This window comes from Gymnoscopelus braueri (assembly GCF_963280865.1).
Source record: "Gymnoscopelus braueri genome assembly, chromosome: 19".
NCBI classification, from domain to species: domain Eukaryota; kingdom Metazoa; phylum Chordata; class Actinopteri; order Myctophiformes; family Myctophidae; genus Gymnoscopelus; species Gymnoscopelus braueri.
The window spans coordinates 33329086-33347673 of record NC_137621.1 but is presented as its reverse complement, the minus strand read 5'-3'; the positions used below and the strand labels follow the sequence as shown (position 1 = coordinate 33347673).

At 43.2% G+C, this 18588-nt stretch overlaps 1 protein-coding gene across 4 annotated transcripts in view; it reads right to left on the bottom strand.

Moving 5' to 3' along the window:
• Nucleotides 1-773: 773 nt before the first annotated feature.
• Nucleotides 774-18588, bottom strand: part of smoc1 (SPARC related modular calcium binding 1) — a 60416-nt gene continuing 42601 nt past the window's right edge. For 3 of the 4 annotated variants that reach the window (XM_080413323.1, XM_080413325.1, XM_080413326.1), the window contains 4 exons: nucleotides 15682-15787; nucleotides 15026-15270; nucleotides 13322-13375; nucleotides 774-4919 (listed from right to left, as the gene is read on the bottom strand). In XM_080413323.1, the coding sequence (XP_080269449.1) occupies nucleotides 4903-4919; nucleotides 13322-13375; nucleotides 15026-15270; nucleotides 15682-15787 (422 nt within the window). In that variant the 3' untranslated portion in view covers nucleotides 774-4902. The remainder of the gene's footprint in view (nucleotides 4920-13321; nucleotides 13376-15025; nucleotides 15271-15681; nucleotides 15788-18588) is intronic. The other variant, XM_080413324.1, reaches the window with a different exon arrangement.

Sequence of the window (18588 nt, the reverse complement as noted above, 5' to 3'; positions counted from 1 at the left end):
TTCTGTTCACTTGCGTGCTATTCACTTAAAGATTAGATAAAGGTTAAAGCGCCAGGTAAAAGTTGGAAAAAAGATCTAGCTGGATTTGAGCTGGGATCCTTCTAGTTGCAAGCCCTGTATCTAAACCACTGCACCACAATGGTTCATACTTATGCTGTTCACTTGCGTCCTCTTCAGTGAAACAAAACACAGCCCCCTCACATATTAGAAGGACAATATCAGTCACCAAGGACGGTGTTTTCAATGAATCTAACATTGTTAAAATGGAGTTTGATGTTACAATGGCTTTGTGTAGGAATGGGTTCTGATTCAATGAATATCAAATATCTAAATACTGAATCAAGCAACTTAAAAACTGTCTGGGGTGCTCTTAATATCCTGAGTAGACGTTAAAATGACCCCAAACATGTTTGAAAGTGAAATATACATTTAATAGCTGAATAAATAAATTGGGAAATAAATAGTTGGAAATTAATACAAATATAAGTAATTTGTCACACACATAAATATACATGTATTTATTTATTTGTCTATTCCTGTGAATATTTATTTATTTTCAAATTAACCTGCACTTTTATTTCTACATTTCTTTCATTTATTCCTTTATTTATTTTTAAATATGGCAGCTCTGGCCCTCCGTAGGCGGCAACCCCAAACAGGCCACAAAAAACATTTGCAGCGCTCATACCATCATATCTCACTTGTAGGTTTATTGAAAAGTTGGCAGCCCTGTAGTTTAAAAGTGAGGGTGCAGACAAGACAAAAAATATATAGTTTTTCAAAAACATTTATTTTCAGTTCATGAAAATCAGCTGATTTGGTTGAAAGTACAGTATTCTGTGTGTGCGTGTGCGTGTGCGTGTGTGTGTGTGTGTGTGTGTGTGTGTGTGTGTGTGTGTGTGTGTGTGTGTGTGGGGGTGTGTGTGTGGGTGTGTGTGTGTGAGTGTGTGTGTGAACTCCTTGTGTTATAGCATGAGTTAACAGACTATCACAGTAATTGTGTGGACTAACATTGCAGCCTTACGAGTTGAGAATGGGGGAAAGAAATGCATTCAGGGAGTGAGTGTTTCAGTGGGACCATTCTAAAAGCAATGAACCATCTTCACCATTAGGTGTTAGTATAGAGCTCCATCAATCCCTACCAGAGTGCTTGCTACTTTCGCTTCAGGTTTTCAGCACAAGTAGTAGCTGAGATGCTTTGTCCGCTGCACAATATCAATACTGTATTCTCAATCTGAATGGGTGTAGTTTGGTATCAACACCAGTTTCTTTTGTTTTTCTTGTGTATCGAGACCATGATGTTCATGGCATAGTAAATTAGAGCATACGTAGTATAGCTGTGCCAAACAGGGTTACCACATTATGTTACACAATTCCTTCAGAGAATATTTTTGTTTAAAAAGATAATCTACTAGTTACTAGAAGCAAAGGTAAAGGAGAGAAGCTATCCATCCACTTCCATTAATTGCCACAAATGTACTCTACGTTTTTTTTGCAATTGTTGAAAGTATGCAGGTAGCTTCTCTTTTTCCTTTTCTAGAATCTTTCAGTCAAAAGCATCATGCTGACCCTCAGCTTAACTCTTGCTCACTAGAACTAGATGAGAGGGGGAAATCCTGACCATTTTTGTATAGAGCTGACACAAGCTACTGTACTTATAAAGAATAGGCTAGCTAGTTTTCCACTCTTTCTCTTTGTGCTTCCACTTTCCTTTCTGACTATTCCTTCTTACACAATCATCTTCCATGTGGTCATCACAAGAAATCCTGTCTGGGTTTTGACCTTTACAAACCTTACTATTATTTGCTTGTAATGTTTGTGATCTAGGAACTGAAGGTTATTGCATTGCAAATCTCTGTGGAAGCAAAGAGCCTACAGCAACAGAAGTATTAGACAATTTGAAATGGTACTGACAAGCATTCCTTGGCCTTTGGAGTGGGAAAACAGCTACTCTAGGCAAGGAGCACTCAAATTTGGGGCTGCCCGATCAAAGTAATCTGTGACTGACAAAGTATTTGTGAGCCTCCTCTGCTACAGGCCTGATTAGCAGTGATAACTAGCCTGTTAAGGTTGTTGTAGATCTCACATGTGATCCAGGGACCTGCGTGGTCTGGAAGCACTTCAGCAGACAGACCCAGTGTTCAAACCAGGAACACAGAAGATGGGTGAGACTTCCAGTACAGGGGCACCAAATAGGGGTTAAACGATTCCAAGGGCTCTGACCTGATAGGGGCTCTCAAAGATGCTATGGTTTATAGATCAAATTGTTTGAGAACTACTGGGAAGGGCAGTGAACTATGCTGTCATGCGGTCCAAAAGATGACCTAAGTCAAATTAAATGCTACTGAATCTGTGATACTAGTGTGATGTGCTCCAGGTCTACATACTATTTATAGTGATGTCAGCATAAATGTTCAAATGAGAAAAAAAAAGAAACCTAAAATAATCCTGTTGTCAGTGTTAGCATAAGGCATGGTGTGTTTCATTGAAGTGATTTTGCTACCGTAAAAAATCTAACATTCAACAAAATGTAATTGTATTTCCTACACAAAGCCAGTACAAGGATGGAACTGCTTTTAGAAAGTATGTGAGAAACACCAAGCCCCACAATGAAATATGGTAAAACAAACAAACAAAGAAAAAAGAACAAATTATTTACATATTTACAGCCTTCTTGCGTTACTTTCATGAGTCACTGCCATGACTCTCGAGGGATATGTGAAACAAATACACAAACAAAAACATACTAGCATTCAAACCACAACAGTGACTCAGCTCTTTCCAATTTAGAAAGAGTCATGTCCAAATGGGAGGAACAATTATTACTTCATGTTATTTATTTATTTTCGTAAACTTAGCATACAGTCTTTTTTCCCCTGCTCAGCTATGTCCCTACTAATAATAGGACACCCTTCGCCGGCATTTTAACAACTGGTGGTATTTGCGATGTCTACTATTAGGTGGTGCCGCTCCAAATATTTGCAGGGAACAAGTGTTCTTTTGATACGCATGGACAAGCGCCGTCGTCTTGCACACTTGCAATCTTGCTAACAATGCAATTAATCTCAACGCCTTCCATAGCAAAAGGTCAGCATGGCTGATGGCGTGATATGCTAACAAAATGAAGGGGCAGCAGTGGTTAAAAGTTACGTTAGGAAGTGATTGTCCAACATTCACCCCTCCCTCAACACCCACCATTAAAGTGCCCTTGAGCAAAACACTTAACCCAACTGCAGTGGAACTGCTCAGTGGTCAACAGTATAAAACTGTGGTTGTACTGTGTGTGTGTATGTGTGTGTGTGTGTGTGTGTGTGTGTGTGTGTGTGTGTGTGTGTGTGTGTGTGTGTGTGTGTGTGTGTGTGTGTGTGTGTGTGTGTGTGTGTGTGTGTGTGTGTGTGTGTGTGTGTGTGTGTGTGTGTGTGTGTGTGTGTGTGCTTAAAATAGCATTTCTGCTCAACAAACCTACCCTGGATAAATATAAAGGTTTTCTGCGGGGTTGCTGATGATCTGTGAGTGCATGTTTTGGATGGGAATCTACGAGTGGAGTACACTTAGTTTTTCCAAGTTATAACTTCTTGGAACCAGCTCTTGGAACCAGCTCTGAAGTCAGATTGTCAATGATGAAGAACTTACAAAAGCCAATGCCCTGCTGTCTGAATGTCCATCTGTTGCTGGCTGATCAGAAGGCTGTCTCAGTATAATCTAGAGGGTGAATTTCCCTCCACCATCAATACATTGAAGTTTGATTTCATCTTTGTCAAAATTCTCACTGGAAATGTGTTGAATACTAACATTAAAAAAACACCCAACATAAGAAGATAGAGTTAACCTAAATACAGCGACAATCCAACGATTCAGGTTTCAGCATGGTTTGAATGTAGTATGTTGAAATGTTTCACATACAACATGCTACATACAGTTGCACAGTACAGTTTGTATAATGCTAGAATTGTACATGTAAGAATTCAAGCATATAGCACAGGTGTGTCTGCTGAAACCCCATAGACTCTCTACCAACATCTGGCTGGCTCACATGGCTCTCATTCTCCACCACTGAAGCGTACCATTTCTATATTGTACCACACAGTGCAAAGATATTTGTATAGCTAACTCTGTGCTAATACTTTCAACTTCACTCTCACAGCTTAATTTAATATGCACTGTTCATATAACAATAATTGCAGGTGATATGCAGTTACAGAAGACATTTGTTTGAAATATTGGTCTAAAAAGTAAAATCCTCAGTGCTAATGTAACTCAAGAGTGTAGTGTGGACGTACAGTGTGGACGCACTGTACACTCTCAGTTACTTGCCCGTAACTTTCTCTACCTACGGAGCAGAACTCATGTTTTAGGGAAATGTTTTTAGGGAAGGGACATTTGGGCTATTCCTAGTTGAACGTTACAGGACCTGCTGTGCGGTCCTCATTACTGGACCTCTTTTACTTGGTATGCAGCTACACTTAATAGGTAGGGAAATAGTCAACAGTTAATCGCTACAATAGCTGAACACCATTACTTGTTGTTATGGGGAGAGCTGAATGCAAACAAAGGGCAAATGTGATAGGGTTACATTATAACGTACTTGATGTTCCAGTGACGAGTCTGACATCTTTTAGTTACATATTTTCCTTATGTAGACTTACTTTTTTAAGTCCCATCAAAAGAAAAAAAAAAGATAAACGTCAAAACACATGTACAAACATAACACATCAAACATTGGGAGGAGAAAGTGCAAATATTTTGGCGCTGCTTCTTTTTCGTGTTTCACCTTTCTTAAAGAAAAAAAAACTCAGGAACTTAATTTTTCTGCTCCGTCTTTCTCTTTTCCTGTCAGTGAGCGTACAGATGCCTTCCCTCTGTGCCCTCTGCTCTTGTCTCAGCTCCTGGAACCTTCTCTTCTCACACCAGACGACCTACTGGGAATACACAGGCAGGAGGAACAGAGGGGGGGGGGAATACCATTACTCGTCTGTTTTAGTATCCGATGCACAGATGCGCTTGCACACATAACAGTTGCGTGACAAGAAAAGACAACGGCATTCCTCAATGTTTCTTAGCTCATTCAGACAGACATAAAGATACACATACATGCATGCATGCACACATGCGCACGCACACACACACACACACACACAAACTATTTGTTAACACACAGTTTTGTTAAGTCATGCCTTAACTCCGATAGATACACTCACACAGGCACACACATTTATTTGAATTAATCAAATCAAATATTATGATTGACAGATTCAGATTTTGCTGACATTTCAGTGAAAGACTTTTAAAAATTCAAAAGGTATAGTCTGCATTGCAACAAGCTAATCTAATAAACAATATTCCACATACAGTACCTGTCCCTAAGAAAACAAAAACTCTCAGCCTAGTTACTTTGACAACTGGTCAAAGGAGCCCATATTCACTCCTCACTGCCCGAAACACTAAAGCCACTACACAGTGTGCCCGCAGACAAAATGGGTCAATGGATGACACCATCACCCACACCCTCCACACTGCCCTCTCCCACCTAGAACTGAGGAACAACACACATGTGAGAATACCCAAAAGACAGACCCCATTTGGTATACTTTCACACTGACAGTTAGCACAGGGACACCCCTAAGTATGTGTGCTCAGGCCACTCCTGTACCCCCTGTTCACGATCATGTAGCCACACACAGCAATATCTTGGTTAGTCGCTTGCAATCACAGCAGAAGGTGGCAGGAAGGGGTACAGGTATAGTGCTAGGGAAAGTGCTACGGAAAAGAGACATGTGAATATGTTGTCTGGTTCAGGACCATGTGTGCTGCGGCATTCTGGATTTGCATCGTCAGCAAACCAAAGCATGATCGTGGTCTACAGGAGCCTGCAGGGAACACATGCCCTCATCCACATAACAGGTCTGCAGTGGAGAGTGAGCGGCTTCAAGTTCCGATCGAGGTCCACTTCATAGAGGACCTAGCCACACCACACCACATGGGCACCATCATCAAGGAGACGAGACAATAGCTCTTCTTCCTCTGCAGACTGAACGGTTTGCATGGACTCCGCAAGGTTTTACAGAGGATGGTTAAAATGCAGCAAATCACCAGGACTGAGGTGGCAGCCATGCAGGACCTCTACACCCAGAGGAATAGGGTGTCCCAGAGGATCATCAAAGATCGTAGTCACCTCAACAACGGACTGCTCACTCTGCTATCATCTGGAAAATGGTAGTGGAGCATCATGAATCAATCGAGCAGGCTCAGGTACAGTTTCTAACCCCAGGCCATAAGACTTCTGAACCAAAAAAAAGTGATATTGTAACAGGATTACAGTTTACAGACACACTGTGCAGATTCCATTTACATTTTGTAGCCCCATTTTTTATATTTACTCAGTAGAGGATAGCATGGGCTGGTAATTCTTCAAAGGGAGCTGATAATATCTAAAAGCCATTTTCATTTCATTCAACCGATGAACTGGTCAAATTGCCGCAGGTAATTTTTCCAGTAAAGGTAGCAGTTTGTTAACACAAACAATGACCGTCCCTTTATTTTTACATGTTTTACGGTCTGGCGTTAACCACATTTACGCTAAGATGTGGAAATTGTGTCAGGGATGACACTAAGACAGCCAATATTGTACAGTGTGGTCACCACCTCCAAACAAATGGCCGCTGTATAAATTTGGTCAGTGGTACATGAACAGGAGGAATTGTTGACTGTGGGATCATGTGGGGGAAACACGTTTAGAGTACAACAAAGACCAGCTCAAAGGGTTCTGAAGGACCTTGACTGGCTTGTGGGGGCGTTCTTCTCATGCTACATGGGACAGAATACTTTACAACAGGATGGGTGTCCTTCTGGGTGCATCAATCAGAGAGAGGGAAAGAGACAGCTGGAGGCAGAGACAGAGAGAGGTGGAGAGACTGAGATGAGTGAGACAGACAATAGCAAGAAAGACGGAAGAGACATTGACAGAAAGACAGAGCAAGAGAGAGAAAGAGAGACAGACACAAAGTCTAAACAAGACAGACAGACAGAGAGAGAGAGAGAGAGAGAGAGAGAGAGAGAGGGAGGTCTGGGATCTGAGGAAAGGAGATGGGTAAAGAATCCAGATTGCTTACAGATGGCTGTCAGAGAAGGGAATAGAACCCCTCTCCCTGTAGGAGGGAGGCAGAGGAGCAGAGGGGTCCTTCTCAGGCCCCAGAGAACTCATACACACTGTGTGCGTGTGCGCATGTGTGCGTGTGTGTGTGCGTGTGTGTGTGTGTGTGTGTGTGTGTGTGTGTGTGTGTGTGTGTGTGTGTGTGTGTGTGTGTGTGTGTGTGTGTGTGTGTGTGTGCATGCGTGCATGTGCATGTGCATGTGCATGTGCATGTGCATGTGCATGTGCATGTGCATGTGCATGCGTGCGTGCTTGTGTATGTGCATGCGCGTGTGTGCCTGCGTGTGCGTGTGCGTGCGTGCGTGTGTGCGTGTGTACTAGGCTGTGGGGGCAGGGAGCTGCAGGTGTGCTTCCTGTCAGTGCTTATTATCAAGGCCATGACATAGATTGCCAGCTGACTCTCTTTTCTACAGTTTTCCAAAGTTAAGGAGGTTTTGCAGAGCCCCTCAGATAAAAGTGTACAGTATAACATGTTTCCAAATCACTCAATAGCTACATAAATCAGTAGCTAGGTTACCCTACATTTGCTCAACAAGAGTGGATGCTTGCACCTACACGTTGAATGTACAAAATATCAAGGCCACCTGGTCTTCCAATGAAATAGACAGACTCTGTGAATCCATCCAGGTAAAAGCTATGATCCGCAATTGGTTTCACCTAATAAATCCATGATGTCATTGGGGGGTTGTAAGATGATGTAAGATAAAGATGTTCTAGAGGATCTAGACGATTTTTTAAGCTGAACCTTTTTCCATGGATTGTGGAAAAAGCAGTGAAGCTCTATACTGTTCTAATTATATTCTCCAGTACTACAGTATAAGTACTACAGTAACACAAACTTTTACAAACTCTTCTCACTGATGCAATATTAAAGCAGTACAACAATCACGCAGTGATCTTTTTGTAATGGCTATTTGCATTGCATTGCATTCCATTGTTCCTTATAGCAGAAGTCATGTCGGCTCTTTCTTGAGACACAGATCGATGTCTCTGTTACTGTACTTTACAGTACTGTACTGTACTGTACTGTACTGTACAGGGCCCAATCTACTGCTAGTGATGAATCACGTTGGCAATTACTAGGCTCCACTGTGTCAAATGCTCTTCTACCTTCTCTTCTAGCAGTCACTGAGGACACTGTCTGTGCCATTAACACCACAAAGCATCCCAGGTCTCTCCCCGGACACCTTGGCCCCACTCGCGATAAAGAGCTGAAAGCGGACCCTGTCTGGCGGTGAATCACCTCGTCTCACAAGGGAACGTCCAATAAAGAAGCCCTAGCTTGGGAGCAGGTAATCATGGTATACCTGTATCTGTATACTGGCAGGCTCAGTAGAAAGAGACCTGGGCTAAAGGACATGGAGTAGGGCAAGGGACTGGCTCCTGTTTCTGAAACATGGCGGCAGATTTTCTGCCACTCTACATAACTCTTCATGTCCCAGCCCTTCTCTGTCGCTCGACAACAACGACGTCCATTTTTTAGCTGAATATACGTCATTCTTGTTGAGCGATATGTCACACAACAACTATTCAACAAATCATAAATTAGTTTTGAGAGTGTCAGCCATTGTACTGTAAATGTAAAATGTGACACAACCATTGTAATGGCAGAGTGTACTGTAATGGTTGACAAACGGTACCATTACACTCTACTGCACTATTCATACATTATGGGTCCATTTGGGTTTGTAGTAACAGGTGAGTACCGCATGCATCAACTCTGAGCATAATGACACCAGAGATGCACCTTGTCTGATTTCCAGCAGCCTTTTCCAGTGTGCATTAACATGTAAAACAGACGGAGCGCGGTATATCGAGCTGACGTCACAGTAATTAAAATACAAGCGGTGTGGAGTAATTGCCGTTGGCTCTGAGAGGACAGTCAGTGCAGCTCTGGTGTTCCCTAATGGTCCTGGAGCCCCTGTGCCAGGCCCGCTTCATAAAAGGCTTCTTTCATCCCCGCCTAATGATGGACACAGCCAGGACAAACAGGAGAGAAGAGAAGAGAAGAGAAGAGAAGAGAAGAGAAGAGAAGAGAAGAGAAGAGAAGAGAAGAGAAGAGAAGAGAAGAGAAGAGAAGAGAAGAGAAGAGAAGAGAAGAGAAGAGAAGAGAAGAGGAAAATAGAAGAGAAGAGAAGAGGAAAAGAGAAGAGAAGAGGAAAAGAGAAGAGAAGAGGAAAAGAAGAGAAGAGAAGAGAAGAGAAGAGAAGAGAAGAGAAGAGAAGAGAAGAGAAGAGAAGAGAAGAGAAGAGAAGAGAAGAGAAGAGAAGAGAAGAGAAGAGAAGAGAAGAGAAGAGAAGTGAAGAGTGGTGAAAGGAAAAGAGAAGAGTGGTGAAAGGAAAAGAGAGAAGACAAGGATGAGGAGGGCTGGAGAGGGGAGAAGATTTGACGAGAGAGGGGGGAGGTACAGGGGGGGCAGTGGAGAGACCTTAATTCTCAGTCGTCATAAAACCCACAATCAGGGATGACAGAATCACAACTCGCTCTGATCTGTTACCAACAGGGGGTCCCGAGGTTTTACTATACGCCCCTATATAATATCACTAAATGGAAAGAAAGGGTGAAGCCGGCTCTCAAACACAAATTTGCCCTTCCAGCAATATCAACTGATACTCAAGATTCCTGGAAGATATAAAAGCTTTGTAAGCAGAACTCAGGTCAGTGTAAGGAGGATACATGCTGTGAGTGCCCACCTGAAGTCTTCTTGGTCCAAAAAAGATAAAAAATAAGAAGAACATTAAAAAGAGATTGGTAGAACATTTCGAGTATGTGTAACTGGATGTGTGTGTGTAACTGGATGTGTGTGTGTAACTGGATGTGTGTGTGTGTGTGTGTGTGTGTGTGCGTGCGTGCGTGCGTGCGTGCGTGCGTGCGTGCGTGCGTGCGTGCGTGCGTGCGTGCGTGCGTGCGTGCGTGCGTGCGTGCGTGCGTGCGTGCGTGCGTGCGTGCGTGCGTGCGTTTGTATTTGTGTACCTGAGTGCGAATGTTGTATGTGTTTCATGTGTATGTCTTCCCGAGTGGGATTAGACAGTATATTGGTGAGAACATCATAAACTCTGAAGCTCCCTCCCACACCAACAACTTTAATGGAGACATTAACTTTTAATATATTTAATTCGTTATGGTGGATGAGGCAAAGCTTTGGCGCGGCTTTACCAACATCCGGGCATCCTGTTGGTCTCCCATGGCTTGGACACTGACTGGCTATAATGTTGGCTGAGTGTGAGAATGGTTTACTGCGCATGGGAAGCCCTGGGGTTCAGCTACAAATCTGGCCCACATTGTGGTTTCCACAGACTCCTCTCAGAGTCATGGATGCCACCCGGCCCAACGCTCCAAGACACACACAAGGTATTCAGATGTTTTCCTGCGTCGCTGCCAATATGTCGAGAAAGAGGAGCCGTTCACAGATGTGCCCCCCCACCCCCCCCCCCAAATAACCCCCACCCCACTCATGCCCACAATCCCTTATGAAGAGGCGAGTGTTTCTGCAAATATCTCCTGACAGCACTTTCACTCCGACAGCGCCGATGAGATCCAGAACGATGACCGAACGTGATAAGATTTAATGCCTGGCAAAACAATCAAGAGTTGAAGGGAAACAGGTGAAGCTGGGTAGGCTTAAACAGAACTAGGCATACCTGACTGATCAGACACAATGGCAGTCTATCTTAGTCAAGGCAGAATGATGCCATATGTTCCTCCAGACTCCCACCCCCACCCCAGATTTTTCGTACTCTATCTCTTTCTCTCGCTTCTGCTCCCTCACTTCCTCTCCTCTCCCTCCATCCAGACTCATCTATTGCCCAGTGGAGAGTCTGAGTGGCAGCATAAGGACCCGTATAAAGCTGTCAGACCATTTACCTCCAGTTCCTAACCATGAAGGTGAGGCAACCGCAGCTTAAAAACAAACCCTCCCTACGTGCATGTGCAAAGACCCGGCCCTGGCATGCAGGGCCAAGCCCCCTTTCTCTGTCAACAGCAGCGTGGCTGTTTATCCTGGCAACCGTGCCCAGGGCCCGTGAGGCCCCTGACGTTATGCCCGCTCCAAGCAGCCCCTGTTCTCCGTTCTCCGGGCCTCCGACGCGGGTGGCGCCAGGGTAAACACATGACCTAAGCACTCCATGGCGCTTAGCAAGGCACGCGCTGCGGCCAGAGTCAACAGCACCGACGGGACTAATAATGGAACGACAGAGGAGGTGGGGGGTGGGGGGTGGTTGGGGGGGGGGGAACAGACGACAGAGAAAGATGGATGGAAGACATACAGACCAAAATACAGAAAGACAGAAAGCGAGAGTGATCCTCATCGAGATGACTAACTTCTCCACTGTTGTGTGCAAGGAATGAAAGAGGGGAGATTAAGTTAACTGAACCGAAAGACAAAAACCGAAAGAAAGAGACTAAATCTTAGCAACTCGAAAGAAATTCAAGAGGAGAGCATAAATGGGAAAATGAAAACCGTGTTCATAAGATTGCAATCCAGACAATGACTTGCTTGGCTTAAGTGTGAGTAATACTGTACTTAGTTGCATTTTGAGCCTCTAGAGCTGCTGTTTTCAATGAGCGAGACCACCACTCAACCAGGCATAAGTCAGGCATCACACTCTACTCTCAAGTATTTACAATTAAATGTTTGCCCTGTGAGCAACAGCAAAGGGAAGTGCAACCAGACTGTGGCCCCAGCAGCAGCAAGGTACACAGGAGCTTATTTATTCACTTTGACCTGTTTTGTTAATCCGCATCCTCCACCTTATCGCACAGCCTCCTGAAGGACGAGGAAGGAGCGCATGAAGAGGAGAGTGAGGGAAGGAGAAGCCACGATGAACAGTGCTGCTAACCCCAACATTCCAGCTATACCATAGGATTAAAGTGAATGATGAGAGAGGGAGAGGGTGGAGGTGAAGCGTGAAGCAGAGCAGTGGGACCATGCTGTCACCAGATGCTGTCTGTTTCCACAAGAGCAAGTAGGGAGAAAGACCTGTGTGTCAGAAAGTGATGGAGAGCTGAACACAAACAACATTTCAGTGATTCTCAACCTTTTTAATTTAAGGACCCCCAGTTTGATATGCATTAGGCAACGGACCCCCATTTTATAGGACTTTATATCTCTGGGACCCCAATCTACACTGTACAATCCTCAGTGTTATTTTAAAGCTGCAATCTGTCACTTTTAGGTCCTGCCTTGGATTTGAAACTGTGTCTCCCGGCATGAGAGGGCAAATTTCCACCACTCTTCCAAGACAGAACCCCCACTCCCTGGGGGACATATTGCACATAATGAGCTTAAGGCAGCACTACAAACAGTACGTGTTCTACCTTTGATTGATTGATTGAATACTTTTGCAGTTTGCAAAAAAAGCACAGGAAAGTACAGTTCAATACAAGGTCTGCTAAGTGGATTATACCCAAGAAAGCGCTTTGGCTTGTTTCCATTGGGGTCCTGTGTACTCAATTCATCAAAACATTTAATGACAGACAGATATACAATACTATGCAAAAACATCATATAAACGAATAGTAATGAAAAAGAAAAGGCTTTGACTTTTTACAGGGGCCAGCTCCGAATTGCAGCCACCTGTAAGTGCTCTTTTGGTAGCAACATTTTGGTGGCAAAACAGTAGAACAAGTGTAACCCGTTGTTTGAGCCAAATCTGGGTTGAACGTGATTTGTGGAGCTCCCTCTGGTGTTGTGATTGTGGACGTCTTTGACGTTTTTGAAGTCGTTTGACAGGTACATGGGTGTCTTTGTGGTGTAATGACACCAGAGTCTAAATGTATCAATGAAAGTATAGGAAGACCACCAGCCAGACTGCATTGGCAACTGAGGGGAACATAAAATAACCTACAGTGCACAGCTGTGTGTAGCTACACCATACTGTATACATACAGTACATACATACTGTATAAGTACCTGCATCTACAACAGCAAACATATAGAATACACCAGCACACAAACACACACAGACACCCATGCACACAAATGACACAAACTGAATCATACTGTAATAAACATTTCTAAAGCTTTGCATGTGAACAGATGATCTATGATGAACTATTCCAGTGCAAACTTTCATACGTCATCAATATGGAAGTTAATGGATTATGCCTCAAGCTGATATACAGCACTGTAAGCCAAAGCAGGGTTAGTGGAAGCATATTAGTTTGCCTTACTGAACAAATTTGTCCCTTGCCTTGTCCCTTGGCTGATGCTGCTTGTAGGGCCACCTGCATGCGAGAGAAACAAAAACAAAAACCAGAACAAAACATACAATGTCACTAATTGATGATTGATGTTAAGCTGTAATTTAAGATAAATTAAGATATTATTTAATGATCCTTCTGGTCACTGGACAGTGGACAGTATTAGTTCTGGCTGTCCCATATCTGATGGACTGGCCGAGAGAATGGTGTTACAGTTTTTGTTTTAAAATTCCATAATTCATCTCACATACCCTTCAAAATGGCCTGGCGTCCACCTGGGGGGGTCTCATACTGCTCTACGACTGTTCCTAAAGAATGTGGGTTGGGACCCTGAATGTTTCAGATGGGACCACACTTGTCAGGAATATTAATATGTTTTTATTAGACTGGGTCCCAGGGTGAAAGTGAATTTCTTGAATGCAGTACGAGTCCCTCTGTTTAAAAGAAAAATACCTTATGCTGGTGTATTGCTAAACCACATATTATGGTTCATGTTTTCTTTTCCTTGATTTGAAAGTGCATATGGACGTGTCGAGTGAGCTCCTTGAGGATTAAACTCTTGAAATCGGTAAAACTGCTATTTACCTGAGCTCCAGTTCAGATTAATAATATAGTTATTTAAGGAGCTTTGACAGGGACAGTATGATATCAAAAGTGTGCAACCAATAATAAGCATTCCTTGCTTCATTCGCAAATGTAGTATTATTAGTTTTCCTTTCTTTTTTATACAGATGCACTCTTTTTAACTGACAGCAATGCCTTAGTCTAAGGCCCTTTGACAGATGCTAACAATCTTTATTAAAGGCTAAACTGTGAAGCCACAATGAGTTTTTCCAAGCTCAGAGCCCAGACAGTGTCTAGAGATACCCTACTGCATTAAAGCTGGTGCTGAGTGGAGCAGTCAGTGCACCTTGTTTGGACTGCCAGGACATCTGTTTGTCACATTCATCACAGAGTTAGTTCATTCCTTCCCCGCCAAATGACAGATCGCTTTTTAATGAAGTCATTATAATGAAATACTAAGCAACATCAACGAAAAGTGTGGGAATATCGCTATCCTAAAATTTTCAGCAAGTGTCTCATTTGTTTGACCATTTAAAAAACAGGGAATACTCTTAAAACAATTAAGGATTTTATTAACTTTTATTAATCCGGCGATTGGTTTGCTGACCATCCATAGAAGTTTTAATTTAAAAAAAAACTCTTTACTTTCATACATTCATTTACACACATTCACAATGCATGGTGGACAGGTGGTGATGGATAAGTGCTTTGCTCAAGAGCTTGCTGTATGCTGAAGAATAAAATAACCGTTAGGCTACAGTAAGTGTCTTGCTGAAGGGCATACTGACAATAATAGTCTCCAAAACAAAGTAATTGAGGACATAATGATGCTGATCAGACATCGCTGATCAGACACCGGTCCCGCAGCAGTAATTGTTTTTATCCGCTATCCATGTGAACGGTCCATGGAAAGTGTCTATAAAATGTCTTTGGTACATTTAGAGTATGCTCTAGTCTAAATGCGGGAGTAAGGCAAAAAGTATGTATGTGCCTGCTCCCTGTTTTCAACACTCTGTAAGCATGCTTGCAGCTTACATCAGGCCATCAAGGAGCATGCCGTTTCCTTTCTTCCTACTCAAGTCGACCTCTGCATTAATCTTCCTTACTCACCCTCCTTGCTGACGCCCAGGCATCCCTTCAGCTCCTGCAGGGAGATGGCCTTGTCCTTGTTCAAGTCACAGTAGTCGGTAAACTTGCGGGCGCATTTCTTGGGTTTGGCTTTCTTCTTCAGATACCTCTTAAAGGGCTTGAGCTCTTTCTTGTTGATGTCATGGCTGCCGTTGTTATCCAGCTGGGCGAAATACCACTGCACAACTCTCTCCTCCAGGGTGTGGCTGGGGTCGGGCTCAACAAACCTGTAAAGACACATGTGGGGGTCAGAAGAAGTGACTGGGCTGGGACCACACCATGGACCTATTCAACTTCTATGCGATGCTGGGGACAAAGGAAGGTATCATAAAAAGGGCAGATGAGGATTTTTAGGTATTTCAAAGATATTTTAAATCTAGACTCGGATAGGAAACAGTCAAAGGTTAGCATTATGTATATGTTTTGACCAGATCAAGTATTTGAAATTAATCAGGAAAGGTTCCAGATTAAATAGGAAGAGCACTAACACTACCAGGAGGAGTTTATGGATTCAATTCCCACTGGGGGTAATATAAATGTATACTCTCAGGCAACAAAGAAAGGAAAGGCTCTACAGTGTTAATGAGTAATACATTATAGTTTTAAGTTGATCTTGTGGGGTGCAGGCCATTACTTACCTCCCACCACCGGAGGGGGCTGGTGAATTTATGGCCTGTACCATGTCTGTGGTGAGGGCATCTAACAAACTTGTAATGAATTCCACTTTCTTTCCCTCGGGGCAGCCTGGCACAAATCAAAGACAACAAACACCAGAATTAACCTTCCACAACCAATTAGAGTCGTTACGGCACAGTTTAAGCGAAGTGCCTCTAAAGCCACGGCACAAATGAACCAGTATGAGAAATGTAAAAGAGGAACAGGGGTGTTCCACAGTAAAATCTAGAATGCAAACTTTAGCCAAAGCCAAAGCCTTTAATGAATAAAAGAGATAAACCAACCAATTACAGAAAAGCCTTGGGAACTTTTTTTTTCCCGCAGGAAAGGCATAGTTTGAAAGGCTTGTGTTTTGTGGGGGTTTCAGGAAAAGAGAGTGGGCCAGAGTTGAGGCCCATGGGGAGAAGAGGCACAGGAGTGCACGGTGATAAGAGAGCTTTGTTGGGCAGTGCAGACCTGTTAAGTTTTATGGCATGATGCTGAACACCTTGGGTAGCTCTCTTTAATTGCCCAGATGTATGGGTTTTAATAGCATGCTCAACCAGTGCAAATTTTTCCTTGCTAATTGTGTCTCTAAAAGAGTAACTTCAAACACTGCTCGCTGCATAGTAAACTAATCTTCTCAATGGGTCCTTATTTTCTTTCTTCATCCTCTCTCTCTCTCTCTCTCTCTCTCTCTCTCTCTCTCTCTCTCTCTCTCTCTCTCTCTCTCTCTCTCTCTCTCTCTCTCTCTCTCTCTCTCTCTCTCTCTCTCTCTCTCTCTCTCTCTCTCTCTCTCTCTCTCTCTCTCTCTCTCTCAGCCTTTGTGGCCTCAATGTCCAAGGTTCTTTTCATTCCCTTTCTGCTGGCTCAGGGCATTCTGTGGGAGGTGGTCCAGTGCCCCAGCCAGGTGAATCCAATTAGCAATTCCTACAACATGACAAGCTCTGAGATGCACTGCTTCGCTGCACCTTTATCCAAGTGTTAAATTAGGACGTTATGAAGCACGACCCCTGTATGTTGAATGGTGCCCTATGTGGCAAAAAGGGCGCACTGTGTGTAGGCCATAGGACCACTGGCACACTCAGACAAGATTGGGAAGATTCTTTGGTTTGATTTGACTTACAGTATGACCTGAAACACTCTGGCTAAGATTACAGAGGATGCCCCAATAATAATAATGTATATCCAATAACGTATCCAGTTCCATTGGGGGGGGGGGGGGATATCCCCCCCACTTCTGGGACGAAGATTTTCACAGGTGGAAAACGGAAAGCTCGTCCTAAAACACACTGCCACATTTTTTCCCGCGGACCGAGGCCGCCGGATTAGACCAGGGGCGAGGGTGTTTTAGGCGGTTCTTGCGACGACTGTTCTTGCAAATTTTCGCTTTGCACGCGCACACACGCACGAAACACCTGCGTGCGCGTGCATGGGTTTCCCTTCGGTTGCAAAATGCTCTCTGCGTCCCTGATCTGTACTATCTGTCTGCCTTGTGTTGTATGAGATTGTGTGCATGGGCTACCCTGATTGGCCAACCTAAAACATCGGCTACCCGGATTGGCGTCACGTCACGTTTGTGCCGCTAAGCCAGTATAAGTCCCTGATTGGCTAACCCGACCCATCGGCTTAACTGATTGGCCAACCTTCGCGTAACATTTGTGCTGCATTGCAGTATAAGTGGAATTACGTTCCCTACATGCATGGCTCTAAAAGGCCCAAAAGGCACCGGCCTAGTGATTATAAAGACAGGTGAGTCAAAACACATTCACAATTTTGTCTAACACTTGCAATGCATTCCATGTCTATAATTCTTTATAATAAAAACTAATAATGCATTATATTCTGCTTATAACACTGTATAATTAGTTATAAGAACTCATGAATACTCATAATGCTTTGAAATAATAATCACAACACATTATAAAGCATTTTATAATTTAGAATGAGGTCAAGTATAAAAGCAATGTAATTGTTTTATAACACTGTATAATTACAGTTATACTATAAGTAGTCATAATGCAATCATAACACATTATACAGCCTTTTAGAATGACTTATTAGGTCAAATATCATAATTCTCATAACAGTTATATCATAATTACTGGTCACTCACAGACTTTTTTTGGTCGGGATCATAATTTTATTATAATTATTTTGTAAAAATGGTTATGATACATTATAATAATTATAATGCATTATAATCACTGTTAAAATACATTATAGTGTGAGTATAAGTCACTATAAGTGGTTAAGTGAAGTAAAATAAATTTAATTTATGCAAGAACACAAGAAGTTTCTGCCTACACCTTCAGGAATGAAATTACTTCACTTAAAACACCCAATGACGACTTACTTTTTTAATATATCTGAAATGTTAAGTAAAATCTTTCCACTGACTAAATTGAAAGAATTATTTGTATCCCACACCTGGTCTCAGATGAAAAGCTCAGAAGTTGCTTTATTATGTGGGGTTCCAGGGACAGTTAAGTAAGTAGTGGACATACTGGACCTGCCAACAGCCCTCTGAACTATTTCCTAATTTTCAAAGCCTTGCGTGCAATCGCAAGCACCCCCACCCCCCACCCACCCCTTCAGCCTTTATGTGACTGTGATGAAATCTCACACTTTGTTGTGGCCTTTCAGAACATCCCACTGCAGTACATCAAAATATCTCCTCCCAGCCCAAACCACCCCCTCCTCTCACGCGCGCGCGCACGCACACGCGCACACACACACACACACACACACACACACACACACACACACACACACACACACACACACACACACACACACACACACACACACACACACACACACACCATGGTCTCCAACACCACAAGTGGCCTTCTGCGGCCTTCCCACCGCACCTCTGCAACACTCACACC